We start from the raw sequence: 23,959 nt of genomic DNA on the forward strand, positions 1-23,959 counted from the left end.
CCCACGCACCCACGCAAAGTCAGCTCTCCCGACCAGATAAAGTGACACCATAGAGCCATATTTAAATACGCATGCGTAGTTGCGAAAACCAGTCGCTAGTTGGTTCTGGAAAGGGTATTTTTGTTAGGTCGATAGGACTGAATTCGGGTGTTTTGAATTTGTTCTTTCTCTAACCGTTTTTTTATCTGCATACATTTCGGTAGGTGACCTGCATACTTTGCACATTCGGTTGACAATGTAATCGACACGTGTCTGTTTAAACTAACATTGGCTAGCTAGTAAAGAATTGTATCTAGAGTTATTTTTCCTGCATTGTTAGCTAGCAAGCACAACTTCGCTACCTAACAAACTAAATGGCTAACATAACGTTGGCTATCATGTCGGAAGAACTGACTTTGTAGATATGGCACGTTGAAACACAGGCTTTATTTATCTGCCCACTGTAGAGCCACTTAGTTGCCCGTGATATTTGATAATCAGATGTGAATATCGACGTCCTTTGTTCCAAGTTTTGTTAGCATTACAGGAAATTGTGGCTTGTTAGCTAAAGTTAGCTGCTATGGGAGTTTCGCAGGTGCCATTCGAACAAGCAAGGCCTGTCTGAACGGGAGCATTGCCGGAAGGTCCCGGTGCTCATACTAAAGCCTACCATCTTGGAGGGCAACTAAGCAGGCTAGCTAACTAACTTCACCTAACTACATTTTGATTGTATTTTATATTCATAATGACAAAGCCAGGTTACAATGTCAACTTTGAAAATTCTCCAAATTACCAGGTGTGGCTTGCTAATAAGCTAGCTAAAATATAGCCAGAACAAGGCATAGCATAGCTCTCGCATGGGCCTAACGTTACAGAAATCCTGTTGGGCAGAGCACGTTCCCAACTAGCTATACATAGCCTGCTAATGTTGACTAATTATCTTGACGGTGCGCAATCAGACGTTAATGTTCAACTTTTCTCATCCAGAGTGTCTTTTATGAATAATCAAAAGCAGCAAAAGCCAACGCTAACCGGCCAGCGTTTCAAAACGAGGAAAAGAGGTAAGTTGGTCATCTTCATTGTCGACCAATTTGCCTCTATTTGTTTGGTTCACCTAGCTGTGTCAACATGGTACCGGCGGTGAAATTATGACATGTTTTTCAACAGATGAAAAGGAGAGATTTGACCCTACTCAGTTTCAAGAAAGTATCGTACAAGGCTTGAATCAAACTGGATCTGATTTGGAAGCTGTTGCAAAATTCCTTGATGCCTCTGGCGCCAAGCTTGACTACCGCCGGTATGCAGAGACACTCTTTGACATCCTGGTGGCTGGCGGAATGCTTGGTGAGTACAGATCTTTGAAAGTCAGTAGCTTTCAGGGGTCCCTTGCCTCCTTCCAAAGTCCCACCCATCTGACCTTCTTCTACAATGGGCTTTGAGGAGGAAAGAGGATTCTAGGGAAGTTTTAGAGAAAGTGTAGTGTTGGATGTCAGTTTCCATTCCATTTGGAAAGCTGCTGTTGTCCAGATTAGCGCACTTGACTCTCTTTCTCCCCCTTCACCTGTCTGCAGCCCCAGGAGGGAGTATATCTGATGACCTGACCCGCACAGAGTTCTGCCTCTTCACTGCACAAGAGGACCTTGAGACAATGCAAGCATATGCTCAGGTAAGAGGATGTGGAAATAATTTATTACTGCAAAGTATCAAATCAAATTTATTTATATAGCCCTTCGTACATCAGCTGATATCTCAAAGTGCTGTACAGAAACCCAGCCTAAAACCCCAAACAGCAAGCAATGCAGGTGTAGAAGCACGGTGGCTAGGAAAAACTCCCTAGAAAGGGCAAAACCTAGGAAGAAACCTAGAGAGGAACCAGGCTATGTGGGGTGGCCAGTCCTCTTCTGGCTGTGCCGGGTGGAGATTATAACAGAACATGGCCAAGATGTTCATAAATGACCAGCATGGTCGAATAATAATAAGGCAGAACAGTTGAAACTGGAGCAGCAGCACGGTCAGGTGGACTGGGGACGGCAAGGAGTCATCATGTCAGGTAGTCCTGGGGCATGGTCCTAGGGCTCAGGTCAGTTGAAACTGGAGCAGCAGCACGGCCAGGTGGACTGGGGACAGCAAGGAGTCATCATGTCAGGTAGTCCTGGGGCATGGTCCTAGGGCTCAGGTCCTCCGAGAGAATTAGAGAACGCACACTTAGATTCACACAGAACACCGAATAGGACAGGAGAAGTACTCCAGATATAACAAACTGACCCTAGCCCCCCGACACATAAACTACTGCAGCATAAATACTGGAGGCTGAGACAGGACGGGTCAGGAGACACTGTGGCCCCATCCGAGGACACCCCCGGACAGGGCCAAACAGGAAGGATATAACCCCACCCACTTTGCCAAAGCACAGCCCCCACACCACTAGAGGGATATCTTCAACCACCAACTTGCCATCCTGAGACAAGGCTGAATATAGCCCACAAAGACCTCCGCCACGGCACAACCCAAGGGGGGGGCGCCAACCCAGACAGGATGACCACATCAGTGAATCAACCCACTCAGGTGACGCACCCTCTCCAGGGACGGCATGAGAGAGCCCCAGTAAGCCAGTGTAATGGGGTTAGAGGCGGAGAATCCCATTGGAAAGAGGGGAACCGGCCAGGCAGAGACAGCAAGGGCGGTTCGTTGCTCCAGAGCCTTTCTGTTCACCTTCCCACTCCTGGGCCAGACTACACACAATCATATGACCCACTGAAGAGATGAGTCTTCAGTAAAGACTTTGAGACTGAGTCTGCGTCTCTCACATGGTTAGGCAGACCATTCCATAAAAATAGAGCTCTATAGGAGAAAGCCCTGCCTCCAGCTGTTTGCTTAGGAATTCTAGGGACAATTAGGAGGCCTGCGTCTTGTGACCGTAGCGTACGTGTAGGTATGTACGGCAGGACCAAATCAGAGAGATAGGTAGGAGCAAGCCCATGTAATGCTTTGTAGGTTAGCAGTAAAACCTTAATCAGCCCTTGCTTTGACAGGAAGCCAGTGTAGAGAGGCTAGCACTGGAGTAATCTGATCAAATCTTTTGGTTCTAGTCAGGATTCTAGCAGCCGTATTTAGCACTAACTGAAGTTTATTTAGGGCTTTATCCTGGTAGCCGGAAAGTAGAGCATTGCAGTAGTCTAACCTAGAAGTGACAAAAGCATGTATCTATATCAATGCTGTATAATAACACATTTACCACAGTGTCACATCTTACTTTGTTTTGAACCTGTAGGTTTTTAACAAGCTGATCCGGCGTTACAAGTACCTGGAGAAAGGGTTTGAGGAGGAGATCAAGAAGGTGAGACAGTTGGTTTGAACTCCTGCTTGGCAGTTGGCACTGATGAATGTTACACACAATGGAACCTGCATGGATTATTTGAATGGCATATTTTATTTTCACAACAAAGAACTAAGACATTTACCCTGCAGGCTCATTATTTTATCTACTCCGCAGTTGCTGCTGTTTTTAAAAGGGTTCACCGAATCAGAGCGCAACAAGCTGGCCATGCTCACTGGCATTCTGTTGGCCAATGGAAACATATCAGCTGCCGTCATTGGAAGTCTCTTCAACGAGAACGTGGTCAAAGAGGGTGAGTGTTTGCCAGCCCACCACTATTTTTACCTGGACCTGTCCAATAAGAGCTGCTTGTTTTCATTTGAATTTTTCCCAAATGTTTGGTTACGGTGGCCCCAAATGAACATGGCCCTCTTCACTGGAAACTTTTTGTTAAATGGTCTCTGAAATGGACACAGTATTCAGGCACATTGTATGAACCCAATATCATTGAAATTATCATGTTTTTAGTTTATACAAAATAGTGATTTGAGTGTTATTCATTGCAGGGTACCTGCTGCTTTGACTGTTGCTTTATGACTGTTTGCAGGAGTATCTGCAGCCTTCGCTGTCAAACTGTTCAAGTCCTGGATCTACGAAAGGGACATCAATGCTGTTGCTGTCGCTCTCCGCAAAGTCAGCATGGACAACAGGCTGATGGTAAAGCAACAATTCCTTACTTTATATATCCCCCCCCCTCCAAGGATACCAGTACATATAGAAGAGTAAGGGGCGGTTTCCTCAACACATATTAACCTCTTGCGATGAGCAATCCGGGAGCGTAATCATAGCCTCAAACGAATTTGCATAACGCAGCGGACATAAATACTTTTCCTATTCATGAAAATCGCAAATGAAATGAAATAAATATATTCAAACACAAGCTTAGCCTTTTGTTAACAACACTCATCTCAGATTTTCAAAACATGCGTTACAGCCAACGCTAGACAAGCATTTGTAAGTTTATCATGGCATAATGCTATGCTAGCTCTGCTGGCAGCAGGCAACATTTTCACGAAAATAAGAAAAGCAACCAAATTAAATAATTTACCTTTGAAGAACTTCGGATGCTTTCACTCAGGCTCCCAGTTAGATTGCAAATGTTCCTTTTTTCCAAAAATATTATTTTTGTAGGCGAAATAGCTCCCGTTTGTTCATCATGCTTGGCTGAGAAATCGACCGGAAAATGCTACCATTACAACGGCAAACTTTTTTCAAAATTAACTCCATAATATCGACAGAAACACGGCAAATGTTGTTTAGGATCCATCCTCAAGGTGTTTTTAACATATATATTCGATAATATATCCGTCGAGGCAATTGGTTTCTCATAAGAAGCGATTGGAAAAATGGCTACCTCAGTATTTTACGCAAGATTTTCTGGGGGAGACACCATGTGACCACTTACTAAATATGCTCCCTTACGGCTATTCTTCAATGGAAATGCGTAAAAAGACGTCACAATGCTGTAGACACCTTGGGGAATACGTGGAAAACGTAAGCTCATTCGTAGCTCATTCACAGCCATATAAGGAGTCATTGGCATGAGGCGGTTTAAAAAAATGCGGCACTTCCTGGTTGGATTTTTATCTGGGTTTCAAACAGTTTTAGAAACTTCAGTGTTTTCTATCCAGATATATGAATAATATGCATATCTTATATTCTTGGCATGAGTAGCAGGAAGTTGAACTTGGGCCCGCTATTTATCCAGAAGTGAAAATTCTGCCCCCTAGCTTTAAGAGGTTTTAAGACAATGGTAGTGGTCTATGTATATTTGTAAACAACAGCTGGTGCACGATGTCTAAGGAAGTCTCAAGGTTTTGCTTGCCTGAGGTAGAGTATCTCATGATAAGCTGTAAACCACACACCTAGAGTTTTAGAGAGTTTTCATCTGTATTTTTCGTAGCCTGCATACCACCACAGACCGATGCTGGCACTAAGACAGCACTCAATGAACTGTATACCCCATAAGCAAACAGAAAAACGCTCATCCAGAGGCGGTGCTCCTACTGCCGGGGACTTTAATGAAGGGAAACAAATCAGTTTTACCTCATTTCTTTCAGCATGCTAAATGTGCAACCAGAGAGAATTCTATCCTCCTGATTCCCGCTTACAAGCAAAAATTTAAGCAGTAACCACCAGTTATCCGGTCAATAAAAGTGGTCAGATGCTAAACTTCAGGACTGTTTTGCTTGCACAGGCTGGGATATGTTCCGTGATTCTTCCAATTGCATTGATGAGTACACCATATCGGTCACTGGCTTCATCAATAAGTGCATCGACGACATCGTCCCCACAGTGACTACGTACATACCCCAACCAGAAGCCATGGATTACAGGTAACATCACTGAGGTAAACGGTAGAGCTGCTGCATTCAAGGAGTGGGACTAACCTTGAAGCTTATAAGAAATCCCGCTATGCCCTCCCAACGAACCATCAAACAGGCAAAGCATCAATACAGGACTAAGATCGAATCGTACTGCACCAACGCTCGTCGGATGTGGCAGGGCTCGCAAACTATTAGACTACAAAGGGAAGCACAACTGAGAGCTGCCCAGTCACACGAGCCTACCAGACGAGCTAAATAACTTCTATGCTCGCTTTGAGGAAAGTGACACTGAAACATGCATGAGGGCATCATCTGTTCTGGATGACTGATCACTCTCTCCGCAGTCGACGTGAGTAAGACCTTTAAACAGGTCAACATTCACAAGGCCGCAGGGCCAAACGGATTACCAGGACGTGTTCTCCAAGCATGCGCTGACCAACTGGCAAGTGTCTTCACTGACATTTTCAACCTGTCTGAGTCTGTAATACCAACATGTTTTAAGCAGACCACCATAGTCCCTGTGCCCAAGAAGGTAACCTGCCTAAATGACTACGGACCCATAGCACTCACATTAGTAGCCATAAAGTGCTTTGAAAAGCTGGTCATGGCTCACATCACCATTATCCAAGAAACCCTAAACCCACTCCAATTTGCATACCACCCCAACAGATCCAAAGATGATGCAATCTCTATTGCACTCCACACTGCCCTTTCACACATGGACAAAAGGAACACCTACGTGAGAATGCTATTCATTGACTACAGCTCAGTGTTCAACACCATAGAGCCATCAATGCTCATCACTAAGCTAAGGACCCTGGGACTAAACACCTCCCTCTGCAACTGGATCTTGGACTTCCTGATGGGCCGCCCCCAAGTGGTAAGGGTAGGTAACAACACATCCTCAACACGGGGGTCCCTCGGGTGCATGCTCAGTCCCCTCCTGTACTCCCTGTTCACTCATGACTGCATGGCCAGGCACGACTCCAACACCATTAAGTTTTCCGATGACACAACGGTGGTAGGCCAGATCACTGATAATGACGAGACGGCCTATAGGGAGGAGGTTAGAGACCTGACCGTGTGGTGCAAGGACAACAACCTCTCCTTCAATGTGATCAAGACAAAGGAGGAGATTGTGGACTATAGGAAAAGGAGGACTGAGCACGCCCTGATTGACAGGGCTGTAGTGGAGCAGGTTGAGCGCTTCAAGTTCCTTGGCATCCACATCACCAACAAACTAACATGATCCAAGCACACCAAGACAGTTGTGAATAGGCCACGACAAACTCTATTCCCCCTCAGGAGACTGAAAAGATTTGGCATGGGTCCTCAGATCCTCAAAAGGTTCTACAGCTGCACCATCGAGAGCATTCTGACTGGTTGCGTCACTGCCTGGTATGGCAACTGCTCGGCCTCCAACCGCAAGGCACTACGGAGGGTAGTGCGTATGGCCCAGGCTTCCAAACCGCTTCCAATCAAACCGCTTCCACCCCCCCAAAACCACAAGACTCATGAATATCTAATCAAATGACTACCCAGACTGTATGTGTTGCCCCCTCCCACGCTGCTGCTACTTATTATCTATGCATAGGCACTTTAACTCTACCTACATATACATATTATCTCGACTAACCGGTGCCCACGCACATTGACTCTGTACCGGTACCCCCTGTATATAACCTCACTATTGTTATTTTACTGCTGCTCTTTAATTAGTTCTTACTTGTATTTATTTTATTTTAACTGCATTGTTGGTTAAGGGCTTGTAAGTAAGCGTTTCACTGTAAGGTCTATCTATACCTGTTGTATTTGGTGCATGTGACAAATAAAATGTTATTTGTAAGCCATCTGTGGAATACTAATTCCACGGACACCCGCAGACACTCAGCCTTTCGCCCCTCCGTTGTACTTGATTGATTTAAGGTCACTAATTAGTAAGGCACTCCCCTCGCCTGCTTGTCTAGGTCTTAATTTAAAGGAAAAAACAGCAGGCACTAGGCCCTCCATGGAATGAGTTTGACACCTGCTGTATGCAGTCTATGCTTTGGTATCCCTGGCACTGTTTCCATACGATAACATTTTTAAAATTTGTGGCACATCCCATTAGTCATGGGACCGATATTAACATTTCACACCATTTTCAAATTATCTATAAGTGACTTTGTGCTTCACAATCGATTTTAGATACTTTTGGATGATTTGGACATGATGTGCGACGAATGCTAATCGGTCCCATTACTTTTTAATGCTAAACGATAGCATGGTGCGAGGGATACTTCACCAAAGCATGGATTTCTGTCATACCTTATCCGTAGACTGCTTACAGGGTAAGGAAGCAAGTATACTTTTGTAATTTGGGTGAACTATCCCTTCAAGACTAGTCATTGTCTAAAAAACATCTTCCATGGCGATTGTCTGTTAAACCAGCTTAAGTTTTTATATTGGCCTTTAGTTTTAAAACAAAATAATTATTGAATGGGAACTAATTACTTGTATCAATATCTGTCACAGGAACTCTTTCCTGCCAACAAGCGGAGCTGTGAGCATTTTTCTAAGTACTTCACTGACGCGGGACTGAAAGAGCTGTCAGACTTTGCCAGGAACCAGGAGGCCATCGGGTCCCGTAAGGAGCTGCAGAAAGAGCTCCAAGAGATGATGGCCCGTGGGGACAACTTCAAAGATGTGAGACTTATTCTTATACCGTGGGTTCAAAATATTGGGACAGTGACACATTTGTGTTGTTTTGAGTCTGTACTGCATGCAGCACTTGGTATTTGAATTACAATGACAGGTTCAAGTGCAGACTGTCCACTTTCATTTGAGGGTGTTTTCATAGATCGGGTGAACCATTTGAGAAATTACAGCACTTTTTGTACATAGTCCCCATGCTTTTTTTATGGGACAAAGTATTGAAACAAATCCACTTGTGTATTAAAGTAGTCAACCATTTAGTATTTGGTCCCGTATTCCTTGCATGCAATGATTGTAGTGTAATACCCAAGAAGACTAGAGGCTGTAATCGCTACCGAAGGTGCTTCAACAAAGTACTGAGTAAATGGTCTAGTAACCAGTTTTGCACTGTACAGTTCATGTAAGGAAATCAGTCAACTGAACTACATTTTAGGCTAATCTATGGATTTCACATGACTAGGTGCGCAGCCATGGGTGGCCCTGGGAGGGCATCGGCCCACCCACTTGGGAGCCAGGCACACCCATGGGGAGCCAGACCCAGCCAATCAGAATGAGTCTTTCTCCACAAAACGACTTTATTATAGACAGAGAAACTCCTCGGTTTCATCAACGTACTGGGTGGCTGGTCTCTACTGATCCCGTAGGCGAAGAAGCCGGTTGTGGAGGTTCTGGGCTCACATGGTCTGTGTTAGTGAGGCTGGAAGTACTGCAAAATTCTATAAAAAGACTTATGGTAGGGAAATTAATTTTCAATTCTCTGGCAACAGCTCTGGTGGACCTACCTCTAGTCTGCATGCGAATTGCACGCTCCCTCAACTTGAGACAACTGGGACGTTGTGTGACACAACTGCACATCTTAGTGGCCTTTTGTCCTCAGCACACGGTGCACCTGTGTAATGTTTAATCAGCTTCTTGATATGCCCACACCTGTCAGGTAGATGGATTACATTGGCAAAGGAGAAATGCTCACTAACAGGGAAGTAAACAAATTCATGTGTTTTGGTGCGTTTGGAGAATATCTGGGATTTTTTTATTTCTGGCTCATGAAACATGGGACCAACACTTTACATGTTGCGTTTTATATTTTTGTTCAGTGTATATATGCTTGATAGCTGGGCATTGTTCATTGACGTGTTCCCTGCTGTGTTTAGATAATTGCCTACGTCAGGGAGGAGATGAAGAAGACCAGCATCTCTGAACAACTGATGATCGGCATCGTGTGGTCCAGTGTCATGAGCTGTGTGGAATGGAACAAGAAGGAAGAGCTGGTCTGCGAACAATCTATCAAACACTTGAAGGTAAATGTCTTCTGCGATCTTGAACCGGTCTCTTGCCAAAAAGATTTATCAATGAGACAAACCTAGATGAAGGTTAAATTAGTTGCTGCTAAATTAACTTCAGATTAGCTTTTTTTGGAACTGTATAGTATTGGAAGAGGAGGATGGAGCGGTACTAATATAGGCCAGATTGAAGCATGATTAGGTTTTAGTTGGCTGGTTTTAGTCCAGTCAACCACCTTGTGCCCCCCCCCCGTATAGCAATTTAAGAGTGTTGGGCCAATAACTGGAAGTGTGCTGGTTCAAATCCGCAAGACGACTAGGTGAAAATACTGTTGATATGCCCTTAAGGAAGGCACTTAACCCTAATTGCTCCTGTAAATTGCTCTGGATAAGAGCATCTGCTAAATGACTCAAATGTAGGTGCTTATATTGCTGCTTTGCTTGCCCCTGACATTGTGTCATTGCAACTAAGAATCTGTTAATTGACTTGCCTATTAATAAAAACAGATTGGATGAATGGGAACTAATTGGTCCTCTCTCCACCACAGGAATAGTCCTCTCCTGACGGTGTTCACCTCCCAAGGAGCCTCTGAGATCATCTAGTCTCTAACCCTCCTGTACCCTAACCCCCCCATCTTTCTCTCTTCTCCACAGCAATACAGTCCTCTCCTGAAGGCATTCACCTCACAGGGAGCCTCTGAGATCATCCTGCTGGTGAAAATCCAGGAGTACTGCTATGACAACATCCACTTCATGAAGGCCTTCCAGAAGATTGTGGTGCTCCTCTACAAAGGTGTGGGCCCTGGTTGAAAGTAGTGCACTATAAAGGGAATAGGGTGCCATTTGGGATACAACCTGTGTGTGGGGTTGTAATGGCTCTCATGTGACATGTCGTTTAGGTACCATGGTGTGCCCTATATGGTGTGTACTCATTGATCTGAACATTCTAATGTTCCGTGTTTCGCCTTCTCCCAACACAGCGGATGTTTTGAGTGAAGAGGCCATTCTTAAGTGGTACGCAGAGGCCCACGTTGCTAAAGGAAAGAGTGTTTTCCTCGAGCAGATGAAGAAATTCGTTGAGTGGCTGAAGAATGCAGAGGAAGGTAAAAAGAAACAGCGTTTAATAGTTCCCTTTTTGAAAATGATCTTAATATTCATGTTGCTGTAAATTGTAATGTTCTGATTTGACTCGACTCTTTTCTGTCTTCCAGAGTCTGAGTCCGAGGACGAGGAAGAGAACTGAGAACTCAACCCTCCACGTGCATTTTAAACAGCACAGTAGGAGCAGTAGAATGTTTTTGTTACTGAAGTACTAGTCTCTCCCAGTCCTGTTTTCTTATTTTACCTTCTGTTTTCTTTTATCCCCTCTCCAACTTCAACATTTACGTTTTAACTCGAGGGCTGTGACGTGAACGGTACACTCCTTATTACATTTTGTTTTAAACTTACCCTTAATGGTTCACACGTATTGTGAATTAAAACCTCAATCATAAGATTAACAAATGAAGTGTTGATTTGTTTGGAAAGAAGAAGAAATGACCCCCTTTTATTAGTATTACTATTATGCCTTCTGTGTTTTGGAAATGGAACATTCCACTTGATTAAGATACTCTATTGATGTTGCTGCATCCAGTCTGATATCCCTGATACTGCTGTATCTGATAATATTGCAGCAGTGCTCCGCCTTGCTATGTGACTTAAAGGCACCCTAAAATGACAAGTCATTGCCTTCTTGCCAAAGGTTTTACCCGGTAGCCCTATCATGTTAGCTCCTTTCCTGACCTTGGCCTTTTGGACAAACCTGTAATGAACAGTTGAATTGGTGATCAGATGAACGTTGTGCAGTGACTCATCTTGGTAGAACCACCTCTTGACCTGACTGACATCCTCTCTGGAAGATGCAATGCCAGCTAAGTAATATTGGTTAATTTCTTTAATCTGATTAAACCAATTATTTTTTAAAGAAATAAAGATGACTAAAATTCTTATTCTGATTATTTATGGTATACATTTCTTGTATGTTTGGTGTGTAGCATTGCGATCAATTACTAAACTTTGGTGCCTGCTGTACTAATACAACTCCACCTGAGGTCCCAAATGCACACACAGCGTAATGTTATTACTGGGTAAACCTGATTTTAATGAACTACACAATCCACAGTAAATGGTCTTGACTGATTTTCTAAGACTGTTTACACAGGCGTTCTGATCTTTAGCCCAATTATTGACTAAAGAGCTGATCTGATTGGTCAAGTTAGTGGGAAAAGTTCAGAATTGGACTCTGTAAACTTGGCCTAAGAAGGTATTTTACATGCACATTCAAATCATCCGTCCAATATTTATTTTGAAAGTAGTTTAATGATTGTTTACAAGTCAAATATATTTTTTTACTTCTTGTACAAAAATGCATTTTTCTCCAAACAGCTTCTCATTGGTTGCTATGTGAAGAGGACAATTGTCTTACATAAGTTAGGAGAAATTCAAGTATGTTTACAACAATGTTACACATTAAAATAGACTTGGAGGTAGGCCTATAATATTATGTTAATACATTGAGGTCTTCATTGAGGTAAGTGTATTGCAGTCAGTGTGCAACATCGTTATTTGTTTTGGATAATTCATCCAAATATGATCGTATTTTTATTTTGCATGATTTAAGTAATTTATTATATACCCAAATCAGTGCAGTCAATTCCGTTCCTGCCTTTTAAATTATATTGTTGAAATGGCTGATGAAACCATCACTGTAAAAGTGTGAAAACATTTGATTAGTGTTATTTCCTGATAGTTGCTGGTTGAAAATACAATCTACACAGGCCCTTCTGATCAGCAGGTTTCCATGGGTGTGAGTTTTGGCTTTCCATGGTGACATCACCATGTGGTTAATTGGTTAATAGACCATGACCAATAAGAGTTCCAAACCCCTCTTCCAATAATGGCTAGTTGTCAGTTTACCCTTCCCACTCAGACCACTCCCAGACAGTCCTAGCAAAATTCTTGCTTGAAAAAGTTTTGTGCTAAAAAGCTTTTTTTTTTTTCTTCAATTTGTGTGAAATATATTACAGTAAGGTATTTTGTTAACTATACATTATTTGATGATATAAAAACAGTTGCATTGGGCCTTCAAATGTGCAACCAATACTGCACAAACATATGCAGAACTATTGTTTGTGGATTGTGAAAAGGCTTGTGCAATACATGCAAGTAAACATTTCTCAATGTACAGTATAGCATTGAGCTCCCAAAATGAGTGTTTAATATGTATGTTATGTTTTCTTTTGATTTACACCATGTTACATTTGACATGGAATATGACTTGATGTTGTGGTAAAGTTTCTAAACACCAAGTCTGGTTGCTTCTGCTCTGCTAGTAGGTGGGGCCTACGTATAACACTTCATATTTGCATTCAAGCACATTTTGTATATTGTTTTGCCTCCCCTATTTAAATTAAGTGTACTATCCTGGTTAAGATTAATTTAAATATTACTGCTACCAAAATATATTTGGAACTATTGAATTGAGTTTGAATGGCAGTTAGAATTCATAATTGTCAAGCACGTCACCCTCTCCTCAGTTGGCAAAAGATGAATCAGCCAGGAGACAAGCTAACCAGTCCGCTACTCCACCGACGAACCGCTGCACGGCCTAGGCTTGGGTTACAACCATGTGACTGGCTGCATGGGGGAGGGAGACTGTTTTTTAGGAGCGCGACACTAGGGCTTACTATTTCTGATACCGAAATAGCCCACTGTCAGGTGGAACCTTACACATTGCGCTCGATTTCCAATTTTACCAAAACACGGTGGAAAAGACGCACATGTAGTGAACGGAAAGTGCATTTCAGTGGGGGATTTTTTTGTCCTAAGATTTTGCAAAAATATGTACAAAGTTAAATCGTTTTTTTCCCCCACTCTTAGGTACATGTAAACATCCGTGTGACTTGGTATGTATGCATCCTTGTTGCATCCTTGTTTTGACAGTAGTGCGTGACCATGTCAGATGGCTGTGTGCTTTCCTCCATCTCTGAGCTGTGAGAGTAGAGAAATTGTAGTAGTTTACATTGAAATAAAACCATTGGAATACTATTGATTGGGATGGCTGTTATGGAATTGCTCCAATCTTAAATAAAGTACTGACACATTATCTAAATGTAGCCAAATCCCATCCATTTTATTTTTTGAGATTACATGCAGCCTTCTATGATAGCCCACAGCCTGTCAACCAATATATACTGATTTATTTTGAGGACTCACCAGTTTCCTCTGGTTACTGAGACAGAAAGTGCATATGGGCCTGAGTGGGGGGCTGCTGCTGTTGATGTTGGTGCTGCTCTGCAGGATGCTGTGGTACCCGAGACAGGGCTGTCCGTCCAAACACTCGTCCCCCAGCAGCAGCACGTTGGCAAGGTGGGAGATGTAGCTGGACGCCAGGCGCAGCGTCTCGATCTTGGACAGTTTCCTGTCGGCTGGTTCTGTGGGAATGAGGGTGCGCAGCGCGGTGAAGGCCGTGTTCACGCTGTGGGTCCGGTCCCGCTCCCGCGCATTGGCTGCCTGCCTCTGTTTGCTAACGCCCTGCAGACGCCTGCTGCACCCCCTCTCCCTCTGCCTGGCCCCCTCCCGGCCCCCTCCCTGGAGGCTACAGCCGCTGCCCGTCGACTTGTTGTCGGAGCTCTCCTCGCTTCCGCTATCCAGTTCGTCCAAGTCGGAGGGGAAACCGTCCGGCGCGGCACCCTGTTCACTCCCTGTGGACTTCATGGTAGACCTGGCTGGGTGTCTAAGGCGGGGGAATGAGTTGGGATCTGGGACTGGCTCTGCTCCTGTGTCTGTTTCATGGCGACTGCTTTATAAATGCAGAGTGAAAATAGCACCTGGGACCAGCTGCCGCCGTGTGATCCGGTGACTGGGGGTGCGGGGATCCTGCGCTAACTGGGCTCACGCCATCCCCTTGGCAGAGCATCATGCCATTTCTTGAATAACGGATCCTTTCTGGGCCCGGTCACCATGCATGTGGCCTCTGGAAACGGAAAGACAGGTGGAGGCTGGAGAGGAGAATCCACCGGTCGTGGTTCTTTGGGTGCTTGAGGTTTATATATATATAACCCCCCACAGAGAGCCAGCACACTCCCACTTTGCTCCTAACCCCTGCCCCTTGACCCCTAACCCCATGTTTGCAGATCTGTGGAAGGTGGAAGCAATATGGTGGAAGCTTGACCTTTACACTGCTTATACTTATCCAGCCCCTTCAGATCTGCAAGCATTGAGGGGTCGGGGTGTGACAGTGTGACTGCAGATGCACGACATTAACCTTCTCCCACTCTCAGCCCATGTAAACACATGGTCGTGCTGTGACTCTCTACTCCCTCCATCGCGAACCTTCATTTTCTTATCTCCTGCTTCCTGGAAGTCTTTCATCTTCTCCCTGCTGATTCAAATGCCGGTCTAACTACCTCTAGCCTCAACAGCATACACACAATCGCACAAATGTCTATTGCACGCTGTGCAAAGGTCACGAAAAGATGATAATGCTAATCTTGACATAGTGAAAACCTTCCTCCGGTTTTACGCGAGGCCACTGTGTCAGGCAAATGGTTGATGTTTAGAACACATTGCATCGTTTCACATTAGGATGTGTGTTCCTAGAAATCCTGTCACTATTATTTGGTGAAGTGTTTCGGGGGAAGTGCTACTTCGTTACAGCATGTCAACAATTCTCAGAACTCAAATTCAAAACTTGGTTCAAACCCCAGTGAAGGAATCACTCCTTGGTCTTAGAGTCATGACACCAGCTTCAGTGCTCTCCGACCAGGACCGTGAGTGAGTAGTCCAGGTGTATCAGTCACCCTCCAGCTGTTCCTCCACCCCGTGGCAGTCTCCCCATTAACTCGTGCCATCTTTAGCCTTGATATAAATATCTGTGAATGTACAAGTCACTTATATAGTGTTACTTCAGTCAAATTTCAGATCATCATACCAAGATTTTCATCATGATACCAACAATAGTTTGTGTTCCTGCGAGCAATGTAAGTTGTGTGAAAAGAGAATTATAACCACAGCAATTGCATATCAATAGGTTGGAATGATTTCAAAGGGCCAACTGAGCTAATCAACGCAACCATATATTGTGGAAATGAAAATATTAAACATTAGGGGAGTTGATTTGTATGTCCGTTGTCAAGTTGTTGTTTTGGTATTTCAGGTCTACACTACGGGTTATATAGCAATAGACTGCATGTCATCACTAGATGGCAATATAGCACTGGTGTGGAATTACTATGAGCCATTTTGACAGAAGTACTTTTGACAGCCTTTCTTTGTGTAGGTGGGCACGGGCATACATCCACAGGAACGGAGCTGTGTCAGCCGTGTGTGGGCTGTGTGTGTGTGTGACAGCACATTGGAGACTTACTAGTGACAAGTGGGTGACATGTTTGACGTAGCAGCTCTGTCACTGACACTGCTGACAGAGGGAGAAGAGCGAGAGGAGAGGGAACGATCGGTGGGAGCGAGAGGAGAGCGAGAGAGGAGGAAAAAGGAGAAAGAGAAGGAGAGGAGAGGAGGGGGCTGAGAGATTCAAGGAACAAGGTGCAGGTCTACATGCTTGTCTGTCTGTGCTAAAAGAGTGGTGTAGTTAGGTGTAGCTCAGCTTTTTCTTTCATTTAGTAGGGTAACATTAGCAGCTGCTTCTCCCCTTCGCTTCTGGACCATTATGCAACATTGGGAAACTTTTAACCTCCCAAATCACTTTAATTATCACCCATAGATGTGTACAGGCACATTTTATTGGTAACTAGGGAGGGTTTAGAAAGATCAGACAATGAGCCTGGGGACTAACGAAGGACAGGGTGAAAAGAGAGAGAGAGAGAATAAAATACATTTGTATTTTTCACGTGCATCGTAAACAACGTGTAGACTAACAGTGAAATGCTAATTTACGTGTCATTTTCCAACAATGCAGAGTTAAACGTAAAAAAATTAAAATAGTGGGACAAGGAATATATACACAGTGAATAACAATAACGAGTAAAAAATAACATGGCTATTTACAGGCAGTGCCAGTACAGAGTCGATGTGCAGGGGTAAGAGGTAATTGAGGTAGCTATGTATATATAGGTAGGGGTAAAGTGACAAGGCAACAGGATAGATAACAGACAGTAGCAGCAGCAAATGTGTTTAGTGTGAAAGTGTGTGTGTGTGTGTGTGTGAGTGAGTGTGGCGTCAGTATGCATGTGTACGCATATTATGTGTGTGTGGGCGTATGTAGTGTGTGTGTGTGTATGTGTGTGTTGGGGATTTAGTGTAAATATGTGTGAGTGTGTGGGTAGAGTCCAGTATGTGTACATAGGGTCAATGCAGAAAGTCCAGGCACCGATTTGATTAGCTATTTAGAAGTCTTGTTTAGCAGTCTTATGGCTTGGAGGTAGAAGCTGTTCACGGTTCTGTTGGTTCCAAACTTGGTGCACTGGTATTGCTTGCCGTGCGGTTGCAGAGAGAACAGTCTATGGCTTGGGTGGCTGGAGTCTTTGACAATTTTTTGGGCCTTCCTCTGACAGCACCTGGTATGGATGGCAGGGAGCTCAGCCCCAGTGTTGTACTGGGCCGTACTCACCACCCTCTGTAGTGCCTTGCAGTCAGGTGCCTTGGAGTTGTCGTACCGAGTGGTGATGCAGCCAGTCAAGATGCTTTCAATGGTGCTGCTTTTGAGGATCTGACAGAGACATTCAGACAGACACAGAAAGGTAAATGACGGTTGTAACTGAATTTGAAAGATACATTGTCAGTGCCGTGACAAAATGAACAGCGTTTTTATTTAATGTGAGCAATTCCGTTTATTCCAAAATAAACACATTACCATAAACTAATATCTTTCAGCATCCTGTGAGGGATGAACAGCAGAGAACACAACAGTAATTTCCCTAACAAAGTTTGTTTCGCTTCTCAAAGTTTTGACCGTGAGAGACAATCACTGAGGGTGGATCTCAGGCCTTCCCGTGATATTTACCATCCAGGAGTTAGTGAGGTTGCCACAGAATTATTCGGAACACTATTTCAAAAGCAGAGGCTGCTTGCTTGGGTTGAACTAGAATTAGCTGCCAGTATGCAGAGTACAGGGGATTAGAACAAAGCTACACAAACATCAACTGACTTGCAAAAAGACTAATCCTACTGAGCTCAAACAGGGCAACTAAGACTGATTTTAATGAGATTTGAAAACCGAAGACAAAAGGCTGCTAGAGCAGAATAGCCTGTCAAAATTGGCTCAGAGGTGATGCAGTTTGGTGATGGTTTTATCTGTTAATCCCCATTTCCTCCTCATCCTCCACCTCCAGTGACTCACACAGTGAACGTCTGTGGCCCCTGGGCTAGGTAGGCATCCCTCTAACCCCCGTCCCCCTAACTCCTTCATTGCATAATTACCAGGGGTCTCATTTATAAATGGTTTGGTATGCACGTATTTGATCATAAATTGTTCATGGATATTACAAAAGGTGTACCACAAGGGTCAGTACTGGGACCTGTACTCTTTACTATTTATATAAATAATAATGGTATATCTGTTAAAACTTGTAATATTAATCTGTATGTAAACAACACTGTTATAAACAAAAAATTCAACGTCTTCAAAGGTCCTCCAAAGTAACAGTCAGTATCTGGTGTGGCCACCAGCTGCATTAAGTACTGCAGTGCATCTCCTCCTCATGGACTGCACCAGATTTGCCCGTTCTTGCTGTGAGATGTTATCTCACTCTTCCAGCAAGGCAAGACAGAGTCCTGAAAAAGGGACATTTCTTTTTTCGCTGAGTTTATACGTCATTGCCCCAACTGTTGACCAGGCTTTGATAGAGCTGCACAAAGCAAAATGGGACCATCACGCTCTCTCACAAGCTTGGCTGGTGAGTAAAACCTGTGAATTCAGACAAGCAAAAGATATGATGGTACGCACTCAAAAAGATGTTGCATAAAGCTTACTTAATTTATTTAATTATTTTTCACTGAATCAGGGATATTCTACACAGACATTATGGCTTTGCAGCCTTCTTCAGTGTGTAAGTACAAGAAGGCTGCAAAGTGCGGACCCATCACACCTTTTGTATGTTAGAGCTGCAATCTGACCTTGTTCCCTTAGAGCTGCAATCTGAGCTTGTTACCTTACAGAAACACCTGGTTGTCTTAAAATGTGTACTTATTGCTGGCAAGACTAAATGTATGTTATTCTCTAGTTCTCACAATGTTTCAGATGGACTACATATTTATTAATTGGACGGTTCTCCCGTAGATCGGGTTCCCGCCTACAAATACCTGGACATTTGGATTGACCAAGTGTTATTACTTATAAAAAAAAAACAGACGGACGAGCTCGTGAAAAAGCTAAGATTTAAAGTGGGCTCCTTTTTTATAAAATAGATCTCACCTCTCCCTAAATAGCAGGAAGCAGGTTGTACAGTCAACCTTCTTGCCAGTTCTTGATTATGATGACACCATTTATCAGATTGCAGAAGCCACTCCTCTTAGACCTTTGGATGTCGTCTACCACAGCGCCGTTTGTTTTTATCAATGGTGACATGTTTAATACTCACCACTGTATCCTGTATCAAAAGGGCGTCTAGTCCTCATTTAAAGTCCCGTAGATCAATTTATTACTCCCTATTTGTTCAAATCCCTACTACACAAGCTTCCAACTTTCCTAACTTTGTTGTTAATGTATATATATGTATATATATATATATATATATATTTTTTTTAAAACATGATACTGTACATAACCCGGTCACATGGTTAGTTAACCCTTGAGATACCTCGGGGCTCCACCGAATTCGGTTTTTAGTTTTAATGCACCTCATTACTGGAACCAACTGCAAAATAGACTGCTATTGGACACTCTGATGCCGCTTGGGAAAATGTAAATATTGATTGGGGAACTATTTACTAAGTAATGTGGCTGTTTTCCTGATTGTTTGTTGTGCTGTATTTTCGTTTGTTTTCCGATTTTTCATTTGATTTGGTCTATGAATTGTATGTGCAGGGCTCCTTTGCAAAAGAGACACTGATCTCAATGGTGACTCTCTGTTTAAATAATAGAAACATTACACAAAGCACATTTCTTCTCACATTTTAAGAAATGATTGCATGCAGAATGAGGATCGAGACTATGTATTGTACATAACAAATGGACTTTAATATCATACATTGCCTGGGTTTTATTTGTGAGTAATGCAAAACCTCTTTGATGATATTTACAACAGTATGACATTAGAAAACATCAGACAACCAAATAAATAACAATTCCAAGTGAGTTTTTAGTTTGATCGTAAACTGCCAACTTGATGAGTTTGTTCCACAGTAAAAAGGACTGTGTTGTGCTTTGTTTTAATCTTTTTTTTTTAAAGCCAGACTTTAATAGATAAAATACAGTATTATTGGTTCTAAGAAAAAAAATTATACAAATATTATACATACGTTGGTCATGTACAGATCCTAATGTTTGGAATTGTGCCGTATATTACAATTTTGTTTTTGAAGAAACAAAAGCCGTGGGCATTGAGCATCCTAATAGTCAGTGTGGTGGTTCCATTAGGAGTTTCATTGTCTTGTTTCAGCCCAGCTTCTTCAGTACATAGCTCCCAGTCCTCCATTAGCCTCGTGGAATTGGGAGCTGAAAAACACCACATATATTTTGGCCACACTTATTCCACCGTGCATCCACGCAGTCTTGAAGTGGACCAGCAAATACAAAAAGCTGGAAAAGCCCCTCACCAATAAGAGATTTCTGACTGTCAGGTGTAAGTTTAGTGCTCAGCTTTCAAATTATATTCCCAATTCCTCTCTTGATTCCAGTCACAGTAAGTGCTGGGGGGGATGTATCTACTTACCTTATGGGAACACAGGACCCCTGAATACCCTTTCCTGCAGGCACATACATTAGGGCGAATACATCGGCTCCCATAAAGACACTTCTGTTCACAGAGTGCTGTAGAAAGGATAGAGAAAATCACAATGTGGGAATGATACATTTGAAATGAAAATCACAATGCAGAGAAGAGAGAACGTGAGAGAGAGAGAGAGAGAGAGGCAGCAGGTGAGGGACAAGTCCTAAATCAGCCTCACATCCTAATAACGACACCGTCATAACGACAGAGCTGACACTAATCTCTCTCTGCTCATATTACCACCCTGAGGATTCTGGGTAAGTCCCAGAGAGGGGCCAAAATGGAGCCATGGCAACACAGTTACCATAATCATCCCATCAAACCTCTGCATCATTGCCATGCATAGCTAAATGTGTACACTGTGACGGAGTCTGCCTTGGAATTTATGACAGAAATGATTTTATTATGCACTTGAATACCCCTGTGTGGACTGAATTCTCTCTGCTTCTTGTTCTGAGTTTATAGATTTTACTGCGCTGTATATTTGGGAGAGTTACTTACAGCTATTAGTGGTTTGATAGAAAAAATAAATAGGGCCGAGGCAGAGTAAACAGAAATGATGACTCATCTTTACGGACGGCGACTTCACTTTAACGGGAGTTAAGTACTTCTCTCATGACTCCCGGGTCATTCTTCAAAGTCACGTATTGGCTGGTTAATGCTGGGATGGTGAACGAGCTTATGCAGGAACTATTAGTGACACTCTGATAGGATGTAGCTGTTAGTGTTTGTGTGTGTGTAACAAACACACAGCTGATTTTTTAACGTGGTTAACGTGGACCAGGTGATAAAAGTTGTTAAAGAGGAGAGCTTCTTAAGCATGGTGGTGGTGGGAGTGGGCTGACGAGGGACGTTTTAGAGACATATGAAACTGGCAATAAACGTCAATGAAAGAGAACTATTGCAAAATATACTGTGTCCATAAAATGTATATAGTATGTAAAAGCTGGAAGTAGAAGCCTAAGTGTTATTGTTTATTAGTTTACTCCAATTAGGGGAGGGGTGGTAGGGTTTGTGGGAAATAATAAAGAAAAATATTTTTGAAAAAATATATACATACATTCATATATATATATTTTCCCCAAAAATATATGGGATTGGAAATGATGCAGACAATTACATTTATGAAAGCCACAATCTATCTGCATTATTAAAGCTGATCTTCCCCCTTAGAAAATAAATACATGAATAAAATAAACGTCAAAGATTTTTATCAGCGGTAACTTTGGGGGAATAACCACTGTCTAAATCAGTTTCTCATTGGTATGTGTGTGTGTGTGTGTGTGTGTGTGTGTGTGTGTGTGTGTGTGTGTGTGTGTGTGTGTGTGTGTGTGTGTGTGTGTGTGTGTGTGTGTGTGTGTGTGTGTGCGTGTGCGAGCAGGCTCGCGTATGTAGGCGTACTTACGGGCTTGGCATAGCATGCCCTGCCAGCCTGGAGGACAGTGGCAAGTGTTATGGCCAACACACTCTCCTCCATTCAGACACTTCTGTAGACAAGTGGCTGGGGCGAGACAAACACAGCACCAATCAACTCACAAACCACTGCTTATTATGTTATTATTATTAGGTACGTATGGCTTATGAATGAGTTATGAATGAGTTATGTATGGCTTATGCACGAGTTATGTATGGCTTATGCACGAGTTATGTATGGCTTATGAATGAGTTATGTATGGCTTATGCACGAGTTATGTATGGCTTATGAATGAGGTATGTATGGCTTATGCACAAGTTATGTATGGCTTATGAATGAGTTATGTATGGCTTATGAATGAGTTATGTATGGCTTATGAATGAGTTATGTATGGCTTATGAACGAGTTATGTATGGCTTATGCACGAGTTATGTATGGCTTATGAATGAGTTATGTATGGCTTATGAATGAGTTATGTATGGCTCATGAATGTTCTAAATGTATTGCGTAGGTACCATTTAAATAAACACAGTGTTACCAGAACATCGTTTGGTATGTTGTAATGGTGTTCATATTGTGTTATAAATAGGCTAATAGGCTTGTATAAAGCGGCTTACAATCTGTTTACATTCTATGCGACTACCTGCTGCCATTAAATGCTTGTTTGTGAGGGCATGACACAAGCCTGCCATCGGTGAACCACTACACATCCCAAGCACCATGATGAATTGTTTCCGTATGCACATGCCTCCACAGCCAGCAATGGAAGCATCTGTTTACAGGTGGCGGTGCAACTGTGGAACTCCTACGTTAGCCCACTTACGTTTATCGCACCGCTTTCCTCTCCATCCAGATGGACAGTCACACACATCTGGACCCACGCACCGCCCGCCGTTCATACACATGGGCTCACACACACCTGCACCGGGGATGGAGGGAGAGACTCAAACTTACCAACTCAGCTCATACATATTCACCAGAATAATTATCCACAGTATCTCACATGGCATAGAGATTTTCAACTGACCCATGCATTTACTGTACCTGATAGGCGCAATCAATGCCATGGAGAGGACAGACAGTTCGACAATGAGCACATTGCTGAAGCTGTCACGGCACTAATAACCCATTAGTAGCAAGTTGGTAATGTATAGCTAAATTAAAACCTTGACGTCAAACCCCCCTGCATGCAGCACTATTCTTAGTCAATAGCACTCCATAGCGTCAATCTGACTATTCCCAGTCTCCACATGAAGCTCTGAAATGTTGGTTCCTGCTCCCTCGGGCGGAGCCTCTTACTGGTTGCATCCGTCAAATGCTTCCCTCATCCATATGGCTCAATTTACCCGCCAATATGCTGTACATTAACAAGGCTCTTGAGGGCACTTGGGGCACCATATGGTGGTGGGTAATAGATGATGATGATGATAATGAGGAGGAGGAGGAGGGGAGAAGGGGTAGAGGAGGAAGAGAGGAGGCGGATGAGGAGCAGGTGGAAGGGGCGGGCCATGGAGGAGGAGGTGGCGTGGTTTTACTCACTTTTTTCACAGCGCCATCCGGTGTATCCCTCGGCGCAGGAGCAGACGCTGTTTCTCATGCATACGCCCCCGTTCTTACAGGCAGGGCTGCAGACAGCTGGGAAACAGCAAGGGATTGAGAGAGAGGGGAGAGATGGAGAAAGAGAGAGATAAAGAGAGGTGGGGAGCAATGGGGGTGAGAGAGAGAGAGAGAGAGACAGAGAGAGAGAGAGAGAGAGAGAGAGAGAGAGAGAGAGAGAAAGAGATGCACCATTTCAAAAAGGCAGAGACATCACTCCATTGATCGATACAGTAGTCCGTCCAAACCCGAGGCTTCACGATATATGAGGGACAAAAACAGTCCCCAGTAAACAGTTACTTAGAGAAATCCCTTGATAATTGGACACAGTGGAACTCTGCCAGAGCCCTTGATGGGCTCCTTCAATT

The 23,959-nt window shown here is 43.3% G+C and overlaps 3 protein-coding genes across 4 annotated transcripts in view; 1 reads left to right on the forward strand and 2 right to left on the reverse strand.

Annotated features, from left to right (window-relative positions):
* Positions 1-41: 41 nt before the first annotated feature.
* Positions 42-11,644, forward strand: bzw1a (basic leucine zipper and W2 domains 1a). Its single transcript, XM_021571447.2, has 12 exons — positions 42-199; positions 967-1,040; positions 1,147-1,323; positions 1,551-1,645; positions 3,251-3,316; positions 3,473-3,608; positions 3,903-4,012; positions 8,197-8,367; positions 9,528-9,674; positions 10,311-10,449; positions 10,637-10,759; positions 10,868-11,644. The coding sequence occupies exons 2-12, from the start codon at positions 977-979 to the stop codon at positions 10,897-10,899; spliced, it is 1,260 nt and encodes a 419-aa protein (XP_021427122.2). The 5' UTR covers positions 42-199; positions 967-976; the 3' UTR covers positions 10,900-11,644.
* A 350-nt stretch (positions 11,645-11,994) lies between these two features.
* si:ch211-246m6.4 (basic helix-loop-helix transcription factor scleraxis) lies at positions 11,995-14,728 on the reverse strand. Its single transcript, XM_021571448.2, has 2 exons — positions 13,911-14,728; positions 11,995-13,685 (listed from the first exon to the last, which is right to left on the reverse strand). Exons 1-2 carry the CDS (start codon positions 14,409-14,411, stop codon positions 13,653-13,655), a joined length of 534 nt encoding a protein of 177 aa, XP_021427123.2. The 5' UTR covers positions 14,412-14,728; the 3' UTR covers positions 11,995-13,652.
* Positions 14,729-19,764: 5,036 nt separating this feature from the next.
* Positions 19,765-23,959, reverse strand: part of si:ch211-246m6.5 (von Willebrand factor D and EGF domain-containing protein) — a 53,496-nt gene continuing 49,301 nt past the window's right edge. Inside the window, exons 30-34 of one of the 2 annotated variants that reach the window (XM_036952428.1) lie at positions 23,535-23,630; positions 22,819-22,914; positions 21,987-22,082; positions 20,525-20,622; positions 19,765-20,307 (exon numbers count right to left, since the gene is read on the reverse strand). In XM_036952428.1, the coding sequence (XP_036808323.1) occupies positions 20,287-20,307; positions 20,525-20,622; positions 21,987-22,082; positions 22,819-22,914; positions 23,535-23,630 (407 nt within the window). In that variant the 3' untranslated portion in view covers positions 19,765-20,286. The remainder of the gene's footprint in view (positions 20,308-20,524; positions 20,623-21,986; positions 22,083-22,818; positions 22,915-23,534; positions 23,631-23,959) is intronic. The other variant, XM_036952427.1, reaches the window with a different exon arrangement.

Source organism: Oncorhynchus mykiss, chromosome 18 (genome assembly GCF_013265735.2).
Source record: "Oncorhynchus mykiss isolate Arlee chromosome 18, USDA_OmykA_1.1, whole genome shotgun sequence".
In the NCBI taxonomy this organism is placed as follows: domain Eukaryota; kingdom Metazoa; phylum Chordata; class Actinopteri; order Salmoniformes; family Salmonidae; genus Oncorhynchus; species Oncorhynchus mykiss.

Excerpts from the sequence above, each read along its gene's own strand:
- si:ch211-246m6.4 (XM_021571448.2), bottom strand. The coding sequence starts at position 14,411 with ATGAAGTCCACAGGGAGTGAACAGGGTGCCGCGCCGGACGGTTTCCCC. Across the intron at positions 13,686-13,910 it reads TCAGTAACCAGAGGAAACTG|CTCAGAGATGGAGGAAAGCA; the intron begins GTGAGTCCTCAA and ends CTACTCTCACAG.
- bzw1a (XM_021571447.2), top strand. The coding sequence starts at position 977 with ATGAATAATCAAAAGCAGCAAAAGCCAACGCTAACCGGCCAGCGTTTC. Across the intron at positions 3,317-3,472 it reads TTGAGGAGGAGATCAAGAAG|TTGCTGCTGTTTTTAAAAGG; the intron begins GTGAGACAGTTG and ends TCTACTCCGCAG. Across the intron at positions 8,368-9,527 it reads GTGGGGACAACTTCAAAGAT|ATAATTGCCTACGTCAGGGA; the intron begins GTGAGACTTATT and ends TGCTGTGTTTAG.